Raw genomic sequence first — 21,128 nt, 5'->3', positions numbered from 1 at the left:
TTACAGTGGATACCACAGAAATACAAAGGATCCTAAGAGACTATTAGGAACAATCACATACCTACAAATTGGATAATCTAAAAGAAATGGATAAACGCTTAGAAACAGGACATTATAGAACTCTTTGAGAAAAACACAGGCAGAACACTCTTCAACATAAATTAGAGCAAGATCCTTTTTTTGACCTACCTTCTAGAGTCATGAAAACAATAACAAAAATAAATGGGATCTAATTCAACTTTTAAAAGCATTTACACAGAAAAGGAAACCATAAAAAAAAACAGACAATCCTCAGGATGGAGAAAATATTTGCAAATGAAGCAACTGACAAAAGATTAATCCTTGAAATATACAAACAACTCATACAGCTCAATATTAAGAAAAAACAAAACGGGCAGAACATCTAAACAGACATTTCTTCAAAGAAGACATAACAGGTGGCCAAGAAGCACATGAAAAGATGCTCAACATCACTATTCAGTTCAGTTCAGTCGCTCAGCCGTGTCCGACTCTTTGCGACCCCATGAATCGCAGCACGCCAGGCCTCCCTGTCCATCACCAACTCCCGGAGTTCACTCAGACTCACGTCCATCAAGTCAGCGATGCCATCCAGCCATCTCATCCTCTGTCGTCCCCTTCTCCTCCTGCCCCCAATCCCTCCCAGCATCAGAGTCTTTTCCAATGAGTCAACTCTTCACATGAGGTGGCCAAAGTACTGGAGTTTCAGCTTTAGCATCATTCCTTCCAAATGCAAATCAAAGCTACAATGAGGTATCACCTCACACTGGTCAGAATGGGCATCATCAAAAAATCTACAAACAATAAATGCTAGAGAGGGTGTGGAGAAAAGGGAGCCCTCCCACCCCGTTGGTGGGAATGTAAGTTGGCACAGCCACTATTGAGAACAGTATGGAGGTTTCTTAAAAATAGAACTACCATATGACCCAGCAATCCCACTCCTAAGCATATACCAGGAGGAAACCATAATTCTAAAAGATGCATGCACTTTGTTCATTGCAGAGCTATTTACAATAGCCAGGATGTGGATGCCATCTACCTGTTCATCAGCAGAGGAATGGATAAAGAAGATATGGTACATATATACAATGGAATATTACGCAGCTAAAAAAGAAATAATTACATTTGCAGCAACATGGATGGACCTACAGACTGTCATACCAAGTGACGTAAGTCATACAGAGAAAGACAAGCATCATGTGATACTGCTTGTATGTGGAATCTCTAAAAAAGGGTATGAATGAGCCTATTTACATAACAGAATTAGAGTCACAGATGTAGAAAACAAACTTACAGTTGCTAGGGGATAAGGGGCAAGAAATGGATAAATTGGGAGACTGAGATTGACAGACTATTATGTATAAAATAGATATAAGGCCTACCAGACAGCACAGGAAACTCTACACAATACTCTATATAAATGGTCTATATGGGGACTAGATCTAAAAAAGAGTGGTGATATGTGTTTATATATAACTTCTTCACTTTGCTGTACATTAGAAATTAAAACATTTCAAATCAACTATACACCAATTAAAAAAAAAAAACCAGATGTAGAAGTCAGAAGTATTAAAAACAAATCACTTGTGAAGAAGGAAATGGCAACCTACTCCAGTATTCTTGCCTGGAAAAGTCCAGGGACGGAGCCTGGTGGGCTGCAGTCCATGGGGTTACATGACTGAGTATGCATGCCTGAGGAGGGGGAAGGGAGATGGGTTGGTAGCAATAAACTGGTAGAACTAAAAAAAAAAAAAAAAAAAAATCACCTGAATCATTTAGAGAAAATCTGTCCATAAGCAAGCATATGATATAATTTATAAGAATAGCTAAGTTCTTTCAAACTTGTTTTTCTCATAACCTTGCTGCTACTGCTGCTAAGTCGCTTCAGTCGTGTCCGCCCACCAGGCTCCCCCGTCCCTGGGATTCTCCAGGCAAGAACACTGGAGTGGGTTGCCATTTCCTTCTCCAATCCATGAAAGTGAAAAGTGAAAGTGAAGTCGCTCAGTCGTGTCCAATTCCTAGCAACCCCATGGACTGCAGCCTACCAGGCTCCTCCATCCATGGGATTTGCCAGGCAAGAGTACTGGAGTGGGGTGCCATTGCCTTCTCCATCTCATAACCTTACTTATGTAAAAAGTATGTTTACAAAACCATGCTCCCCAATAAAGCTCAGGATTTGTGTGAAAAAAAAAAAACTTCAAATGTCCATCAGTTAAAAAACAAAAAAACACTTAGAAACATACAAACTAACAAGACTGAATCATGAAAATAAAATAGAAGATCAAAACAAATGAACTATGAGAAATGAGATTGAATCAATAATCGAAAACCTCCCAGTAAGAAAAGCCATAGACCAGATTGCTCTTGTAAATTCGGGGCTTCCCTGGTGGCGCAGATGATAAAGAATCCCCCTGCAATATAGGACACCTGGGTTCTATTCCTGGGTTGGAAAGATACCCTGGAGGAGGGCATGGCAAGCCACTCCAGTATTCTTGTCTGGAGAATCCCTGTGGACAGAGGAGCCTGACAGACTACAGCCCATGGGGTCGCAAAGAGTCGGATACAACTTGAGCGACTAAGCACGTTCTACCAAACATTTAAAGAAGAATTAATGCCAGTCCTTCTCACATTGTTCCAAAAGATGAAAGTGGAAGGAAGACTCCAAAACTCATTTTATGGGGCTAGCATAACATGGTACCAAAGCCAGAAAAGGACACTGTAAGGAAGAAAACTATAGGCTTATATCCCTGACAAATAAAAATGCAAAAATTCTTAACACAAAATATTTGCAAATGATAAGGGATTCAGTTCAGTTCAGTAGCTCAGTCATGTCCGACTCTTTGTGACCCCATAGACTCCAGCATGCCAGGCTTCCCTGTCCATCACCAACTCCCGGAGTTCACTCAAACTCATGTCCATTGGGTCGGTGATGCCATCCAAACATCTCATCCTCTGTCATCCCCTTCTCCTGCCTTCAATCTTACCCAGCATCAGGGTCTTTTCCAATGAGTCAATTCTTCGCATCAGGTTGCCAAAGTATTGAAGTTTCAGTGTCAGCATCAGTCTTTCCAATGAATATTCAGGACTGATTTCCTTTAGGATGGACTGGTTGGATCTTCTTCCTGTCCAAGGGATTCTCAAGAGTCTTATCCAACACCACAGTTCAAAAGCATCAATTCTTTGGCGCTCAGCCTTCTTTATAGTCCAACTCTCACATCCATACATGACTACTGGAAAAACCATAGCTTTGACTAGACGGATCTTTGTTGGCAAAGTAATGTCTCTGCTTTTTAATATGCTGTCTAGGTTGGTCATAGCTTTTCTTCCAAGGAGCAAGCATCTTTTAATTTCATGGCTGCATCACCATCTGCAGTGATTTTGGAGCCCCCAAAAGTAAAGTCACTGTTTCCATTGTTTCCCCATCTATTTGCCATGAAGTGATGGGACCAGATGCCATGATCTTTGTTTTCTGAATGTTGAGTTTCAAGCCAACTTTTTCACTCTCCCCTTTCACTCATCAAGAGGCTTTTTAATTCTTCTTCACTTTCTGCCATAAGGGTGGTGTCATCTGCATATCTGAGGTTATTGATACTGCTCCCAGCAATCTTGATTCCAGCTTATGCTTCATCCAGTCCAGCATTTCTCATGATGTACTCTGCATATAAGTTAAATAAGCAGGATGACAATATACAGCCTTGATGTATTCCTTCCCCAATTTGGAACCAGTCTGTTGTTCCATGTCCAGTTCTAACTGTTGCTTCCTGACCTGCATATAGATTTCTCAGGAAGCAGGTCAGGTGGTCTGGTCTGGTATTCCCATCTCTTGAAGAATTTTCCACAGTTTGTGGTGGTCCACACAGTCAAAGGCTTTGGCGTAGTCAATAAAGCAGAAGTAGATGTTTTTCTGGAACTCTCTTGCTTTTTTGATAATCCAGTGGATGTTGGCAATTTGATCTCTGGTTCCTCTGCCTTTTCTAAAACCAGCTTGAATATATGGAAGTTCATGGTTCATGTACTGTTGAAGCCTGGCTTGGAGAATTTTGAGCATTACTTTGCTAGTGTGTGAGATAAGTGCAATTGTGCAGTAGTTTGAGCATTCTTTGGCATTGCCTTTCTTTGGGATTGGAATGAAAACTGACCTTTTCCAGTCCTGTGGCCACTGCTGAGTTTTCCAAATTTGCTGGCATATTGAGTGCAGCACTTTCACAGTGTCATCTTTCAGGATTTGGAATAGCTCAACTGGAATTCCATCACCTCCACTAGCTTTGTTCGTAGTGATGCTTCCTAAGGCCCACTTGACTTTGCATTCCAGGATGTCTGGCTCTAGGTGAGTGATCACACCATCATGGTTATCTGGGTCTTGATGATCTTTTTTGTATAGTTCTTCTGTGTATTCTTGCCACTTCTTCTTAATATCTTCTGCTTCTGTCAGGTCCATACCATTTCTGTCCTTTGTTGTGCCCATCTTTGCATGAAATGTTCCCTGGGTATCTCTAATTTTCTTGAAGAGATCTCTAGTTTTTCCCATGCTATTGTTTTCCTCTATTTATTTGCACTGATCGTTAAGGAGGGCTTTCTTATCTCTCTTTGCTGTTCTTTGGAACTTTGCATTCAAATGGGTATATCTTTCCTTTTCTCCTTTGCCTTTCTCTTCTCTTCTTTTCACAGCTATTTGTAAGGGCTCCTCAGACAACCATTTTGTCTTTTTGCATTTCTTTTCTTGGGGATGGTTTTGATCACTGTCTCCTGTACATTGTCACGATCCTCCATCCATAGTTCTTCATGCACTGTCTATCCGATCTGATTCCTTCTATCTATTTGTCACTTCTACTGTATAATCGTAAGGGATTTGATTTAGGTCATACCTGAATGGTCTAGTGGTTTCCCTACTTTCTTTAGTTAAAGTCTGAATTTGGCAATAAGGAGTTCATGATCTGAGCCATGGCCAGCTCCCGGTCTTGTTTTTGCTGACTGTATAGAGCTTCTCCAACTTTGGCTGCAAAGAATATAATCAATCTGATTTTGATATTGACCATCTGGTGATGTCCATGTGTAGAGTCTTCTCTTGTGTTGTTGAAAGAGGGTATTTGCTATGACCAGTGCATTGTCGTGGCAAAACTCTGTTAGGCTTTGCCCTTCTTCATTCTGTACTCCAAGGCCAAATCTGCCTGTTACTCCAAGTATCGCTTGACTTCCTACTTTTGCATTCCAGTCCCCTATAATGAAAAGCACATCTTTTTTGGGTGTTAGTCCTAGAAGGTCTTGTAGGTCTTCATAGAACTGTTCTTCAGCATTACTCATTGGGTCATAGACTAGTATTACTGTGATATTGAATGGTTTGCCTTGGAAACTAACAGAGGTCATTATGTCACTTTTGAGATTGCATCCAAGTACTGCAGTTTGGACTCTCTTGTTGACTATGATGGCTACTACATTTCTTCTAAGGGATTCTTGCCCACAGTAGTAGATATAATGGTCATCTGAGTTAAATTCACCATTCCAGTTCATTTTTGTTCTCTGATTCCTAAAATGTCAATGTTCACTCTTGTCATCTCCTATTTGACCACTTCCAATTTGTCTTGATTCATGGACCTTACATTCCAGGTTCCACGCAATATTGCTCTTTACAGCATCAGACTTTACTTCAATCACCAGTCACATCCACAACTGGGTGTTGTTTTTGCTTTGGCTCCAGAACTTACACAGAACTGGGAAACAGACTCTTGAAGGGCACAAACAAAACTTTGTGCATATCAGGACCCAGGAGAAAGGAGCAGTGACTTCACAAGAGACTGACCCAGACTTGCCTGTGAGTGTCTAGGAGTGTCCAGGTGTGGGTTGGCCGTGGCCTCCTTCAGGGCCGGGGGCACTGAGTGCAGCAGTGTGTGCATGGGACCTGTTGAAAGAGGTCGCCATTATCTTCATTATCTCCACCATAGGTTGGCCTCAGGTTAAACAACAGGAGGGAACACAGCCCCACCATCAACAGAAAATTGGATTAAAGGTTTACTGAGCATGGCTTCGCCCAACAGAATAAGAACCAGTTCCCCCCCCAGTCAGTCTCTCCCATCAGGAAGCTTCCAAAAGCCTCTTATCCTTCTCCATCAGAGGGCAGAGATAATGAAAACCACAATCACAGAAAACTAACCAATCTGATCACATGACCACAGGCTTGTCTAACTCAATGAAACTGTGAGCCATGCCGTGTAGGGCCACCCAAGATGGACGGGTCATAGTGGAGAGTTATGACAAAACGTGGTCCACTGGAGAAGGGAATGGAAAACCACTTCAGTATTCTTGCCTTGAGAACTCCATGAACAGTATGAAAAGGCAAAAAGAAAGGACACTGAAAGATGAACTCCCCATATTGGCAGGTGCTCATATGCTACTGAGATCAGTAGAGGGGGAGGAGATCAGTGGAGAAATAACTCCAGAAGGATGAAGGGACAGAGCCAAGGCATGGAAATAACCTAAATGTTCATTGACACAGGAATATATAAAGATGTGGTACGTATATACAGTGGAATATTACTCAGCTGTTAGGAAGAATGAAATAATGACATTTGCAGCAATGTGGAAGGACCTAGTAGAGAGTGTCATACTGAGGGAAGTAAGTCAGACAGAAGAAATACTGTATGACATCTCTTCTATGTGGACTCTTAAAGAAATGATACAAATGAACTTACAAAACAGAGACTCAAGGTCTTAGAAGATGAACTTATGGTTGCTGGGGGGAAGGGATAGTTAGGGAGTTTGGAAAGGTCATGTACACACTGCTATATTCAAAGTGGATAACCAGTAAGGACTGCTGTATAGCAAATGGAACTCTGCTCAATGTTACGTGCCAGCCTGGATGCGGGTGGGGGTGGGGGCGGGGGTTGAGGGCGAATGGATACATGTATTTGCATGGCTGAGTCCCTTTGCTGTTCACCACAACATTGTTAACATTGCTAATAAAAAATTTAAAGTTTGAAAAACCGAAAAACTAAGATAGCAGGAGAAAAAAAGAAAAGAAATCAGGTGTGTTTCTATATACTAACAATGAAATATCTGAAAAAGGATAAAAGAAAACAATCCCCTTCATCATAACATCAAAAACAATAAAATATTTAGGAATAAACTTAACCAAGGAGGTGAAAGATATGTACGCTGTGAGATACACGACTTTGACAAAAAAAGAATATGACAAAGAAATGGAAAGCTATCCTATGTTCATGATTCAGAAGAGTTAATATTGTTAAAAATATCCATATAACCCCAAGCCATCTATAGAGTCAATGTGATCCCTCCCAAAGTCCCAATGGCATTTTTCATAGAAATAGAAAAAAAAAATCCTAAAATTTGTATGGAACCGAAAAAGATCCCAAATAGTCAAAGCTATCATGAGGAAAAAAGAATACACTGGAGGGATCACACTTCTTGTTTTAAATACTATTACAGCTAATAACTATTTCAAGCTATCCTACAAATCTACAGTAATTAACAGCATCATAGTGGCATAAAAAAGGATAAACCTTCAATATATGGTTAATTAATATTTGACAGGGAGCCAAGAATATTCAGTGAGGAAAGACTAGCCTCTTTAACAAAAGGTGTTGGTAGCACTGGATGGCCGAATGCATAATGAAATTGAACCCCTACCTTATATTATTCACAAAAATTAATAAAGACTTAAACACAACCCCTGAAACTAAAACTCCTCAAAGAAAACACAGAGAAAAGGCTTCTTGACATTGGTTTTTGTGATGATTTTGAGATATAACACCAAATTCGTGGCAACAAAAACTTGATAATTGTGATTATATCAAACTAAACAGCTTCTTCCCAGCAAAAGAAACAACAAATAAAAATGCAAACTATGGAATGGGAGAAAATATCTGCAATCATATATCTGATGAGTTAGTGTCCAAAATACATAAAGAACTCATCTGACTCAATAGTAAAAGTAACCAAATAATCTGACTTAAAAAATAGGCAGAACTCAATAAATACATTTTCAAATAAGACATACAAATGGCCAACAGGTGCATGAAGAGGTACTCAACACTGCAAAACATTAGGGAAATGCAAATCAAAACCACAAGGAGATATTCATCTCAGGCTTTTTAAAGTGGCTGTTATCCAAAAGACTAGAGACAAGTGTTGGTGAGGATGTGGAAAAAAGAGAAGCCTTGAACACTGTTGGTGGGAATGTAAATTGGTATAGCCACTATGGAAAACATTATGAAGGTTCCTTAAAAAATGAAAAATAGAACTATCGTGTGATTCAGCAATCCCACTTGGGGGTACATACCCACAGTGTAATATAACCAGGATCTTGAAAAGATATCTGCACTCTCGTGTTCACTGCAGTGTTAGTCACAACAGCCAAGACATGGAAACAATGGGTCTGTCAATGGATGAATGGAGAAATTGTGGTGTATGTAACAGTGGAGTATTATTATAAGAAAAGAAAATCTTGCTGTTTGTAACAACATGGATGGACCTTGAAAGTATTATGCTAGGTGAATTAAGTCAGAGAAAGACCAAATCTCACTTATATGTAGAATCTAAAAAGCCTAACCCATAGGAACAGAATAGAAAGGTGCTGGAGAGTGGGGCAAAAGGGGACTTGTTGGTCAAACTTCCAGTTATAAGATGAATACGTTCTGGGAATCTAATGAACAGCATAGTGGTTATAGTTTATAATAGTGTACTATATACTTGCATGTTGCTAAGACAGTAGATCTTGAATGTTCTAACTGCAAAGAAGAATGATAGTTATGTGACATGATGGAGGTGTTAGCTAATGCTATTATGATGGTGGTTGTTTTACAATAAACTAGCTCTTCAAATCCACCTGTTGTACACCTTAAACTTATACAATGTCAATCATATCTCAATAAAACTGGAAAAAATAAAGGAAAAAATAGCCAAATCATAGTTGACCAGGTGATGGAGAGAAAAGTGGAATGGAGGAGGACACACAACAGAATATCAAAACAGATTTGAGGTACAACCCAATGAATAGAATATTTTGTGTTAGGGTCAAGCGTATAAGAGAAAGCAAATAAGGCTGACATGCAGGATTTTATCATTTCCTCTCAAAAAGAAATGTCAGTGTTTGCTGTCTCCGGTTTTCTTTGGCTCTTAAAAATGAAGCCAAGGAGATTTTAAATCAGGTGGAACACATGTATACCTGTGGCGGATTCATTTTGATATTTGGCAAAACTAATACAATTATGTAAAGTTTAAAAATAAAATAAAATTAAAAAAAAAAAGAAAAAAAATAAACCAGGTGTCTAGAATATCTAAGGACACGATGCCCATGTTGCCTTTGTACTACTTGGTTTGAGTTATGAGTCTTCTGGTTTGTGAATGTCTTCATTTTTAAGAGATGCCTTTCTGCAGCACTGGTAGGAGCCATTGGCAGGCTCCACCTGCAGACTTGCCTTGCGGAACAGTATCTCACAAAGCTGAGGAGGAGCTTGTGGTAAGGAAGACAGCAGGTCCTCATGTCTTCAGAAAAGATGAAAACTCTCCTGTGGGTGATATAAGGGAACTCTCCAGTTAGATGTGACATAGATGCTACCAGCACGCCTTTACAACCCAGGTCAAGAGAGACTGCTCAACCTCACTTGTGGAGCAAGAAACCAGGATATGCAACAGAACAAGAGTTGGAGGAGGCGTCTACCCACTGTGGGAAGATTCTTTGCATCTGTATTAATAACAGTCTCTCCCACGGATTAGCTGATCCAGGCTTTGGCGCTTTATTTCCTTATAAAAGTAATGGAGTGTGTACCCCTGAGTTATGTGTGGCATGGAGAAAATTAGTTCAGACGTCAGCTTTTTTTTTTTCCTTCCAAGAGTGGCCAGATGCTTGGCAGGATGCACAATCACACAATCTTCAGATCTTTTAAAAGCTGATTTTCCTGGGCCTAATCCTAGGGCAGCTGGATACAATCTCTAGGAATTATTGATTCGGCTCCCGTTGACATTGAACTTCTGAGAAATTAAATAAGATCTAAAACACACACACTTCTCAGATAAAGGCAAACACTAAAGCAGACTAAGAAACAACCCCAGTCCCTATGGTGTCATAAGAGGCCAGAGCTCTTGAGAACGAAGGTCAACAGCAAGTGCCAACTAGGTACTGGCCTGTGGTCCTAGAGAAACCAGTCTTCCACTGCTAAAGGCTTCTTGTTGTTAAAAACCAGTCTCTTGACCCTTTTGTGCCTGGGTACTCTCATGCTCAGTCTGGTATAGCAGGCTTAAGGGCTCTCAAGTTCAAGTCTGGCAGTCTGTTCAGAGAGGAGACCTGGAGTTTCTAAATTTGAGTTAATGGGGGGGAGGGCTTCATTCAGTGAGAGTGGAAGGTCATTTGAACCACAGCTTGCTGTTGCTGGCCTGAGCTGGGGTACCTCCACTCCCCTGACCCCTAGCCTTCCACCCCGGGGCTGATGAAGGAATGGAAGACGACCCCAGGCCCTCTCCTAGTCTCAGCCTTGCTCACAGGCTTGGTGAAACTCATGTTGGTTAGGAGCTTGCCAAAATCGGAGCAACTCTCCTCCCTGGGGTATGCTTCATTTTTAGTTGTTTAAAAATACACCCTGAGACAGAAATTTCAGGACACCAGCTGACCTAGAAATTATTTCCAAGGTTATTCTGTCCCTTTCCTGCGCCGGACACAGGCACTGTCATCTAATTCTTTTGACATGTCTGAGCAGATAGGGGCCTCCCACAGTGGTGCCTTCGGGACAAGCAGACCTAGAGGGGCTGGCTGCCCTGCTTTGAGAGGGAAGGGGTTTAGCAAGCAAAAGTCTCTTGGAGAAAGCTGCATGCAGGTTTTGATGTAAATTGCTTGAGAAGAGTCAGAATTTTACTTTCCCTGCCGAGAGAATGGGTCAGTGCTCACATAAAATCTTGCTCACTGGTTAGTACTGACTTGTGCTTAAAGTGCTAGACGTGTGCCTCTGTTGCTGACTACATGCAAACATGGCACCTGAGGGTGAAGAGGAGGGTGGTAGTGGGGGGAAAATACAATTCCTTTTTTGTAGTGATTCAAAATGTCTGTTTGGCCCACAAAGAATCTTTGTCTTAATGCTGATGATAATAGCCCACCACCACCATTTACCCAAGATTTACTGTAGTAATTCTTTCATGTTCATCCAAGTAAATTCCCATAATAACCTCAATAAGGAGGTACTACAGTTATTCCCATTTTCTTTTACGGTAAAGAAACAGAGAAAGGGAGGGTAAGGAAGGTGCCCAAGTTGCAGAGCTGGGCCATCTGTCTGCAGTCTGGACCTTACGCGTCAGACGGCATCTGGTCTCCACTGGGACTGTTGTGTGCCGCCTCTGTCAACTCAGGATTTTGAATTGATCGGAGCTGCTCATTCCTGCAAACACCCAGGATGTCGTCTGCATCCTCTACTTAATGTGCAGTCTTTGGCTCAGTAGCATTGCAGCACCTGGAGGCTTGTCAGAAAAGTGAAGATTGCCAGCTCCCGCAGGGCTACTGTACTAAAGACCCCTGACCAATTTGAGAAGCCCTGCCCTCTGCTACCAGAGAGAAACATACCCTTCACTCTCTTCCTGTGTTCCCCCCGCCCCCTTCCTCTAATCTTGTCCAGGAATTTTAAGTTCTTTGAAAGTAAAATAATCAAGGACCTACTATATAGCACATTGCATATCTTGTAATAAACTGTAATGGAAAAGAATCTGAAAAAGTGTGTGTCATATATAGATACAAAACTGAATCATTTTGCTGTACACTTGAAACACTGTAAACCAACTATACTTCAGTAAAATAATAGTTACAGAAAGATAACAATATCTCAGAATATCTTACCCAAGAAATACTCTGCTACAGAACCAGAAGCATGACAAGGATTTCTCAGCATCTTTAAATTGCTTTTGAGAAATTAAGGATTCAAACGTGGAAGAGTATGAGTTTCAGAATTCACAGGAACAAGTAATAGATGCACACAAAGGCCCAGCTGAGAAACATAAGTCCTTAGGTCTTGGACTCGGTTCTCGCTGTGTTTTGCACTGGGCCACGTTCTCCGGAAGATGCTGAACTGTAGGATCCATCCTGTGGTACAAGCCTTGTTGATGGAGAGGAAAAGTGAGAAGCAAGTTGTCAACAAGCCCAGTTCCTGCCAAATCCCAATTGTCGGCCAGGCAGCCAGCATTCTAAAAACATGTTTGGGAATTTTGACTTTTGGCTTTTACTGAATATGAAACTCAGCTGTGTCTTTATAGCCTTGATAAGCTGACCCAGCTTAGGGATAACCCTGATATATTTGTCTTGCAAAATTCAGAATCCATTTCTAGAGGAGGTAATGAGGCCATTGAGAGGCCTGATAAGGACTGTCCCTCTCCCCTAGCCTACGCCTGTTGGTTCCTGTTCTGAAATTCCCATTCAGGTTGCCCATAGTGCTACAAATGGACAGGATCAGGAGCGAAAACATTTCCAGAGGAGTCGGGCAAGGCAGAGTGGAGGACCTTTGGTTTTCTAACAGGCTGCAGAAGCTGGTATACTTGGACTAGCATCACTTTCTGGGCCCTCACAGGGTCCTCGTCAAAATAGGATTTAAGAAAATGGATGGTTGCTATATGCTGCCTGCCACATGGGTTTCAAAAAGTGCATTACTCAGGGTGAGGTTTAATTGAGGCAGAATGCCATGCCAGTGCACCATCAGCAGCACTGCACCTTTCGTGCTCCGGAGTCAGACAGATCTCAGTTCAAATCCTGGCGTCAGTACTGTGACAAGGTCCTTACGCCAAGCCTTAATTAAAAAAAAAAAAAATTCAGGTTTAGTATGTTTTGAATGTGTACTTGAGTCACTTAGAGCGTCTATAACACGTGCAGCCTAAGGATACCTGCAGGCCTAACCTCCACCGACCGCCAGCTACTCACCTCACACAACTGCAATATGCCTTTCCTCCCATGTCACCGTTTCCTGCCTCTTTGGCTTCAGAGTAGTGAATGGCTCCTGTATTTACCTGTGATGGCCTCCTAGACTTTGGAGATATACTTACATGATTTTTTTTAAGTGCCTTTCTTTCTGCATCCCTTCAGCCCCCCTCCCGTGGATTTGAAAGGCAGTTGAGCAGAGCACAAGCCCATTTTCCTCCTGACCATCACGGCATGGCTCGCTTGTGCCCAGTTTGCTTCACCTTCTGGTGCCTCCCATGGAGACAGAACAACGAATCTTAATCTTCAGTGGGCTTCTGAGGCGCTCAAGGGAGCAGCTTTATTCCTTTCTGAAGGGAAAGGTCACACCCCACAGGACGGTTCGCTGTCAAAAAATTCGGAACTCTCACAATTAAAAATATTTTATTTATGTTTATACAAAATACAGTCATGTACTTTAAAAATGTACATAACATCTTTTCATTCAGTTTACATTTTAAAAAAGGAACAACGGTAATTTCAAAGACTTTCTGCTTACATGTCATGTAAACATTGTTCTGGGCCCATGTTATTTACTAAAATTGTATCCACTCGTGGAGATTTTCATGATCATATAGATGCTTTCAGACTGAGAGTCAGATCTGCCAAACTGATTTCTTGAGCTGCGCATGTGATCAGATTGGCTGGATTCCAGGCCAAATGAGATCCTCTAGAGACATAAGTGCAGTTTCATAGCAATATGAAGTTGTAGATGTACACATTTCATTTTGATACATATCTGTGTGGACCTGTTAATTGACCCCGGCGTATCCACATACTTCTGTTATGAAGGATCATGGGGGAGGAGCATATATGCCCCCAAGGGCAGTGACCTCTACTCAGGAAAGTCACTAATGCCCCAGTGCAGTGGCTGACATGTAGAACACCCATCTTTGGGGCTTGCCGAGTCAGCCACCCTGTGAAGAAGTGCCAGGATGCACAAGTTCAGTACCTACAGATTTGAAAATATGTTTAGCCTATGTTTTGACAAAAGGTACTCTTCAGTAGAATTTGAGGATCATGTGGGGAAAAAAATATAAAGGAAGGGAATTAATCAAAGGAAAAGAAAGCACATTCTGGTTTCTGCTAAACCCATGGGTTTCTGAGGAAACTACTTCAGCGTTTTAGTCTAGTTTTGTCCCAACCTATTGGTTTAACCAAATGGATATTATGAAAGAATATCACAGAGGTGTTGGTCTTGGTGCAGAAACCACCTCTCTTCTCAAAAGAAAAATCCTCGGGAAGCAATATTCAGGAATACTTGTCTTGAGATCAAAGCCAATTTAGACTACAATCAGATTTTCACAAAGCAGTTAAGCATTTATGGCATTCAGCTATAAATATACCACCAAAGATAATAAAGTATAAATGCTTAAAAAATATACCCTTAGGAGAGATGGTATCTTCATAATCAGGTTAAGAGCTCTTAAAAAATTAATCAACGAACTTTAAATTTTGATCTTTCTTGTAAACCTATGATCAGTTCAGGAAAGAGGGTCCAATTATGCCTACTGAGAACTAGGCAGCTCCTGAAAGAATAAACTTAATTGGCACTACAGCTGCCCTTCAATTCTGATAATAGACCTTAATAGTCACTTTAAGAGGAATTCTAAGCTCAACCACATTAATAGATGCCCAGCCCTCAGGGCTCCAAGATGGCTGGCCACAGTCCATGTTTATGATACAAGCACAGCCCTGAAGCATTTGTCCTGGGCTAGAAATGCCACACCTGGGAGCAGGCACACCCTGCCTCAGACTCTTCTGCCACACGTAAGTGTTGCGTCAGGATGAGACAAAACACAAATCACACTGATATTACAAACAGAGGCACTGCTCATCCCTGCCTTGCCACTGAATAATAATCATTGGACTTCAAACGGGCAACCAAAGCAAAGAAATCTAATTATTAGCTCACAATGAATTACAGCTAACAAGTTAAAAAAAAAAAATTCTCCAGTTTGAAATGTGATTTGGTCTTTCAGAGAAATTTGACCTGAATCAGAGATTAGTGAGCTGGTGCAGACTTTCTTGTACTGGCATGAAACAAATTCTGCCTGTTGTGAAACACTTCACAGCAGGCCATTATCCTAAACCTTGCACATACCTGTCAAAAAGTAAGATCAACCTCAATGCTTCAAAGACGAAATGCAGTGATGATACCATAGCCCATATAAACATCTGTTTCAAGGTTTACGCGAGACTAAAACAATAAAAGCAAATGCTTGGAAAATTATAAGTCTCTGCTATCTCTAATTCTTATAATCGTACTATTAAGTTTATTCATGCTTTATTTTTACTTATCCTTGTTATTAAATAACCCTTGACATTTATTTTGTTGGCATGTGTTAGTAAATACACATATGCATTCCCGAGAGAGCAAAGGAAAAACTGTGGTCCAGTGTACTCTGTATGAAGCCAATTAAGACTCTGCCTCTAGGGCCTTGAGACTCTAGGCTGCAGAAATGGTTGCTGTGGAAACAAATTTGCCCCAGCACTTCTGGCAGAGCCAGAACCTACTGACTAACGTGTCTTCAGCTAGAATCTAGTGAAAACAGGACTCCCCTCCCGTAATTTGGGCACCATTCTAGGAAGCGTATTATAAACTACAAAGGAAAAGACGACATTGCATACGCGATTTATTTTACTATAACTTGGTGTATACTTTTATTCAATCATACAAATTTCAAAGGGGATTCCTGACTAAATCTTTTACTTATTTACTTTTGGCAGAAACAACAGATTGCAAAACATTTCGTAACTTCTCATTTATATAGCCTTCTCTCTTTGAAAGTGTTGTAGCATATTAGTATTTTCAAAACAATACTTAGACAGATGTGCTTTGAAAGTTAACTGGTAATGATGTGATTTATATTATAGCTTATTTGAGAGAGTAATTACTTAAAAAGGACAAACTAGACATGTATTTCTTTAAAAAATACAATTTTTGGTCATGTGAATGATTCATGTTCAGATTTCAAAAATAGAAAACATCCTAAAGTGCGTCATTTCATTTATAATATAACTCCTTGAAACTACAGCAATCTGCAGTGTAAACAGTAGAGCAGAGAATACCAAACGAACTACATTGTAGGATTACGTACCGTCTTTAAGTGTGTGGATTAAACCAGGGTGCTTTCAACATACAGCTCGTGCTTCTAGAAGATGAAAGAGCAAACTTAAAGCTATTTCCCCCTACTCCTAACTTGAACAATTTTTAACCAACAGAGAGCCACTACCTCAAAATGGAAAATGCTGCTACAAACCTGATCTGACCAGTTTCTCAAGAACCCACTTTGGAAAGTGACAACTGATCAGGAAGACTTTTCTCCGTTATTATTATTAAAGAAAACAGAATGGTACCCTTTGCTGTCTTGTTCACCCTGCACCATTATCTTCAAAAGGCAGAGCTGCTGAAACACCTTCTCTTGGCAACCAGTGGCTGGTGGGCAGATACTGTGCTCAGCCTCCCAGAGCACAGAGGTGGGCTAGGGTATACAGGCAGAACCAGAACTCATTTTCCTTAGTGCAGACACAGAAGGTCAAAAAGTACTAACCAATCACCAGATAACATCAGCACACTGAGGTGATGGATGATTTGCTGTCTTAAATTCCCTGGTCCCTCCAAAATGTCTAATACAGATAGCTCTGCAACACCATCTTTGAAGAAACTATCATTGTAACTGGCCACACACCATTATTTTCTCTTTATACAGGATCTTCAAAACAGTGTGATTTAGGTTCTGCCTTGGGCTGTGCTCTGAGGGCTACACTTATCCTTCAGTTAGAGAAGACTTTTAGTGCAGGTTTACTTAAAAAAAAAAATTAAACTCTGGTAAGTACACAGAAGGCTTAAAATACAGGCTCTTTCTCTCTCATGATCCTCTACACTTAACCTAGGAATTAAGCAAGACCCTTTTGTCTAGCTAGAGCCAAAACCAAACCAAATAGACCAGTGGCCTTCCCCTTGCTTAAGTGTTCGATCATAAATTCTGAAGCTGATAAGTGTAGTCAACATTCAGGAAAAAATTCTCTTCACTGCTGCCTAACTGAAACACCAGCACGGATATTAGCTACTTCTCTGTCCCATCTGTCCTCTGCTGATGGTCCAGCCCTAGTCAGGGATCAGTTCTCTGTCATCTGAGGACATCTCGAAGAAACACAACATCAGATAGAGGGCTGCACTGCTCTCCCAGGCAGGTGCAGCTTCCATCTACCCGAGAGCTGAAGGAGAAGCAATTCACACAAGTGGGGAAAGGCGTGGCTCCGTGGAAAGGTCACAAGAATGGCCGAGGCAGCAAACAGGGCTCCGATGCAGGCTCCCACTGGATGGGATCCACAGAGAACACGAATGTGCGCAGCAAGTTCGCTCTCCAGAGTGAAGTCCTGAGCTTGTTATTGTCACAGTTAGACAGAGGATGCTGTTGCTCAGTTATCCCAGGAAGAACAGTGTACATCCTCTGTAGACGAGTGTGTCTTCATGTAGTGATTCACCGCTGCCAGTGTCAGCAAGCTTCCACTGCAGCGTATGTGTGTGTCTGTGTGCACACAGGTATGCAGAGATCTTGATATTCCCTTGCAAAATTTTGGCATGGGGGTAGGTGGCCTCCTTCCACCTAGATGGTTTCCAAGGCAGGCAATGGAAACGGGCTGACCCCCAGGGCCTGCAGGCAGGAGGGCGCAGGTCCAGCTCCAAGGCTGCCTTCCAGTTTCTGCCCAGCTGCTATTTACCAGGAGAGGTGGGGGGGAGGGGAGGGAGGGGGGACATTCCCCTGCGTTCCCCCCACCCCCTTGCTCGGATGGGGCTGACTCCTCACATGGACTTGGAATCAGTGTCTCTCTTGCTGATGAGCACCTCCAAGAGCCTCAGTTTTGCCTTAATGTGCTTATACTCGTTGTATTCTTCAGCCATTGGAGTGCGGTCTTCCTTCTGGACATTTCTAATGGAAACAAAGAGAAAAGGGGCTAATGATCAGGCAGTGTCTCTCCTAGAGGATACTGTTCATTGGGTGAGTTATCATCATGTGGAAATTTGCAGTTTATCGCCCCACAGAATCAGCGTTGCCAAGCATCATTGGTATCAAGACTGGAGCTGTGTTTAGACAAGCAGTGAAAGACAGTGTCCGCAAATGGCACCATGCAACTGAGTTTTAGAGTTACTCCGGCATCTTGAAGAAAGACAGGATCGACTAAGAAATGTAGAAACTCTCTCTGTTATGGCTACATGTAAATTCACACCAAGAGTCTCCATATACTGAAAGCCTTTATTTATACTTAATGCTTTCTCATTTTTATATACTTCACCTAATGAACCACTCAATTTCTAATTAGCAATTGGTATACTCAATTTACAGGGTTTAAAAAAATAGTTAATACTCCTACTTATTATAAAAATCAGCCTTGGAATTCAGCAATTGGATCAGAGAACACTAATAAGCCTTTAAAGTTTACTGAGTAATTTTCTATGTATACGTTTATATGCACAAGGACTATAATTGAGAGCTGATTACAGGGTGCGTGCTGTGCTCGTGAATCTGGATCTAATATTAATACAACCCGCAGGAGGACCTGAAGAAGTGCTGCTGTTCCCACATCCTCAGTCATTGTGGTGCTGCCCTGCTTCTCATCCCACTTGGAAATGTACACGTCAAACATTCAAACACCAGGCTTCCTTTCCTTCTTATTCAAGAGCAAAAAATGGGAAATGGGGATAGCTTGGGGTTCATTTAATTTTGCTCAGTGAACTGATTTTATTTCTGTTCTGCCTGCTCAAGGAAGGATCCTGGATGACTCCAAGAAGAGGGCAGGGAAGGGAAGGGGGTGTGTGACCCCAACCCCAGACGTGCCCTTTGAGAGGCTTCATTCGTGTCAGATATGAATCACACCCTGAAATCTGAAGTCCCTGACGGTTCTAAACTTGTATGATAGTTATTGATTCCCATCAATTCTATTTTCTTAAAACATGTGCAAGTTACATAATTATAGGATGTCTGTGCATAACACGATTATAAATATATGGGAAAAAATAAAACAGACAAACCAAAAATACGCTTGGAAAGAAGACTGGAATGAAACAAATCAAAATGTTAATCCTTTGGTTTGTCTTTGGTGTTAGAATATTATTTTGGGACTTTCCCAATGGCTCAGTGGGTAAAGAATTTGCCTGCAATGCGACAGGAGACACAGGAGACATAGGTTTGATCCCTGGGTTGGGACGATCCCCTGGAGAAGAAAATGGCAACCCACTCCAGTATTCCTGACTGGGAAATCCCATAGACAGAGAGGAGCTGCAAAGAGTGAAATTGCAAAAAATGACTGAGCAATATGGCATGCATGCATGCATTATTATTTTGAATATTATTTATTTTATCTACGTTTTTAAAAATATCCTACAATTCACGGAAAAAGAAAAGCAGATATTTAGGTATAAAAATTCATTGAAGTCATTATAGGACAGATCCAAGTCAGAAATCCTAAAATAAATTTATACAATAATGAAAATCAACAGAAATATACTAAATTTTAAATGTTAAAGTTAATTTTTATGGTATTTTTATTTTCCAATTCTTTTGAGAATTATGAAAGGGGACTTAAAGAGAAACTGTATTTATACTGTTTAAATAATTTGGATTAAAATAAAACATTTTAAAATGATAAACTCAGCTCCAGTGTAAGAGAAGGAAACCTATTCTCTGTTCTACCCTGTCTTCTGCTGTGACCTGAGTAGCACATTCTGCGTGTGGTCACTTGCAAACACAGAAGACTATTCCGCAGCATAAGGCTCTATGACGACGATAACATTATGTCTTAAAACTCACTGGTACCCTATCAATCAGGCCGCCTTCCTGCTTCTGGTGTATTTCTCATGACTTGACAACTTTGCTTTTAAAATGAGCTTAAAAACCAGCAAGATCTAGAGTACCCCTTTTCTTTATTCCTCCTTCAAGTTTATTAAGGTTAAAAAAACAACACCAGAAATCAAAACCAGTGCTGTTCACTAGAAACTTAGCTTTACGCTGCTCCTCTTAGATTAGAATTTGATGTGACAGGTTAGTTTTAGAAACATCAGCTGAATCTGTATCAATCTTGGATGTTCGCCAAGGAGCATTTCCTCCTGAAGGACCACACACACCTCACCATCTCACAGTAAACCTCGAAGGAGCCCTGGGCACACAGCCAAGGGCCAGGATACAGGATGCAGGGAGGGTGGCTCTCAGGTGGGAGGCTTTGCACAGATGTGACAGAGAAAAAAGAGGGCTGCATGTGAGGAGGAGGAGGGGAAGAAAGATACATGCGCTGACCTTCCATTCTGTCTGAAAAAATTGTCTTCAAAATCACGAAGTTTCTTTCGAATCCTTTTCTTTTCTTCTCTCATTTCCTGAAGGTGTTCCAAGAGTTCTGGTCTAAGAGGGGCAAAAAAGTTCAAGAAAATTGAGTTAAATCTGAATTGTTAAGAAATATTGTGATTGTGCAACGAGATAGGGGTTGTAGAGAATGGGAAAAGCATATAAATGCAGGAACTGTCGAGGGAGCAGAAATGGAGGCCAAAGCTTCTGCTACTTGTAAATTCTTCAAGCATGTGAAATCCCAGGGCACTCTGTTATGTTTTGCTTTGGAAGAAAGAAATGTCATCTGTACTCAGTGTATTAAATGGTGAGCTGTGACACACAGAGACAGGTCCCTTACAAGAGGCCTTCCCCTTGTTTAAGCAAGATCTCAGATGCTCCCTCAGACAACATGGGATGAAGCTTCTAAAAACACTGAGCCAGGAGTTAAAACAAACTCTGTTTTATCCATAGAGATACATCCTAGGCAAGTCATTTGTGTTTTGCCATTAAGTACAAAGGGTAAAACAGTATTTCAGAAAATTATTTTCATCATGACATTCTAATAACACCACCAAAGCAACATACATGGAAGCAGCATGGAGATTTGAAAGTCCGGTGTCCTGGCTGCATTTTGACGGTATTTTATCATCCATTGGGGAAATAAAACCATCAGCGTCATCTTCAAATTGGTCCAGAAAGCAACGCGCGCTGAAATCAGTTTTCAGGGTGACCATGAAGTCTGGCTTCGTGTAGTTATCGTCTTCTGAACCCTCCTCTTCTTCCTGGAGATACACAGCAACCCTAATAAAAATCTGGTTACTTTTTTAGGCCCTCTTTCATTACTAGTA

At 41.1% G+C, this 21,128-nt stretch overlaps 1 protein-coding gene and 1 long non-coding RNA gene across 15 annotated transcripts in view; one reads left to right on the top strand and one right to left on the bottom strand.

Annotated features, from left to right (window-relative positions):
- Positions 1-482: 482 nt before the first annotated feature.
- LOC133249379 (uncharacterized) lies at positions 483-14,911 on the top strand. The gene is made up of 2 exons (XR_009736927.1): positions 483-1,187; positions 13,082-14,911. It is a non-coding gene; the product is annotated as an uncharacterized LOC133249379 (long non-coding RNA).
- Positions 13,323-21,128, bottom strand: part of FAM13A (family with sequence similarity 13 member A) — a 337,557-nt gene continuing 329,751 nt past the window's right edge. For all 14 annotated transcript variants that reach the window (XM_061419687.1, XM_061419691.1, XM_061419689.1 and 11 more), the window contains 3 exons: positions 20,866-21,062; positions 20,254-20,355; positions 13,323-17,892 (listed from right to left, as the gene is read on the bottom strand). In XM_061419687.1, the coding sequence (XP_061275671.1) occupies positions 17,766-17,892; positions 20,254-20,355; positions 20,866-21,062 (426 nt within the window). In that variant the 3' untranslated portion in view covers positions 13,323-17,765. The remainder of the gene's footprint in view (positions 17,893-20,253; positions 20,356-20,865; positions 21,063-21,128) is intronic.

This window comes from Bos javanicus, chromosome 6 (assembly GCF_032452875.1).
Source record: "Bos javanicus breed banteng chromosome 6, ARS-OSU_banteng_1.0, whole genome shotgun sequence".
Classification (NCBI taxonomy): Eukaryota; Metazoa; Chordata; class Mammalia; order Artiodactyla; family Bovidae; genus Bos; species Bos javanicus.
This window is presented reverse-complemented; position numbering and strand designations above follow the sequence as displayed.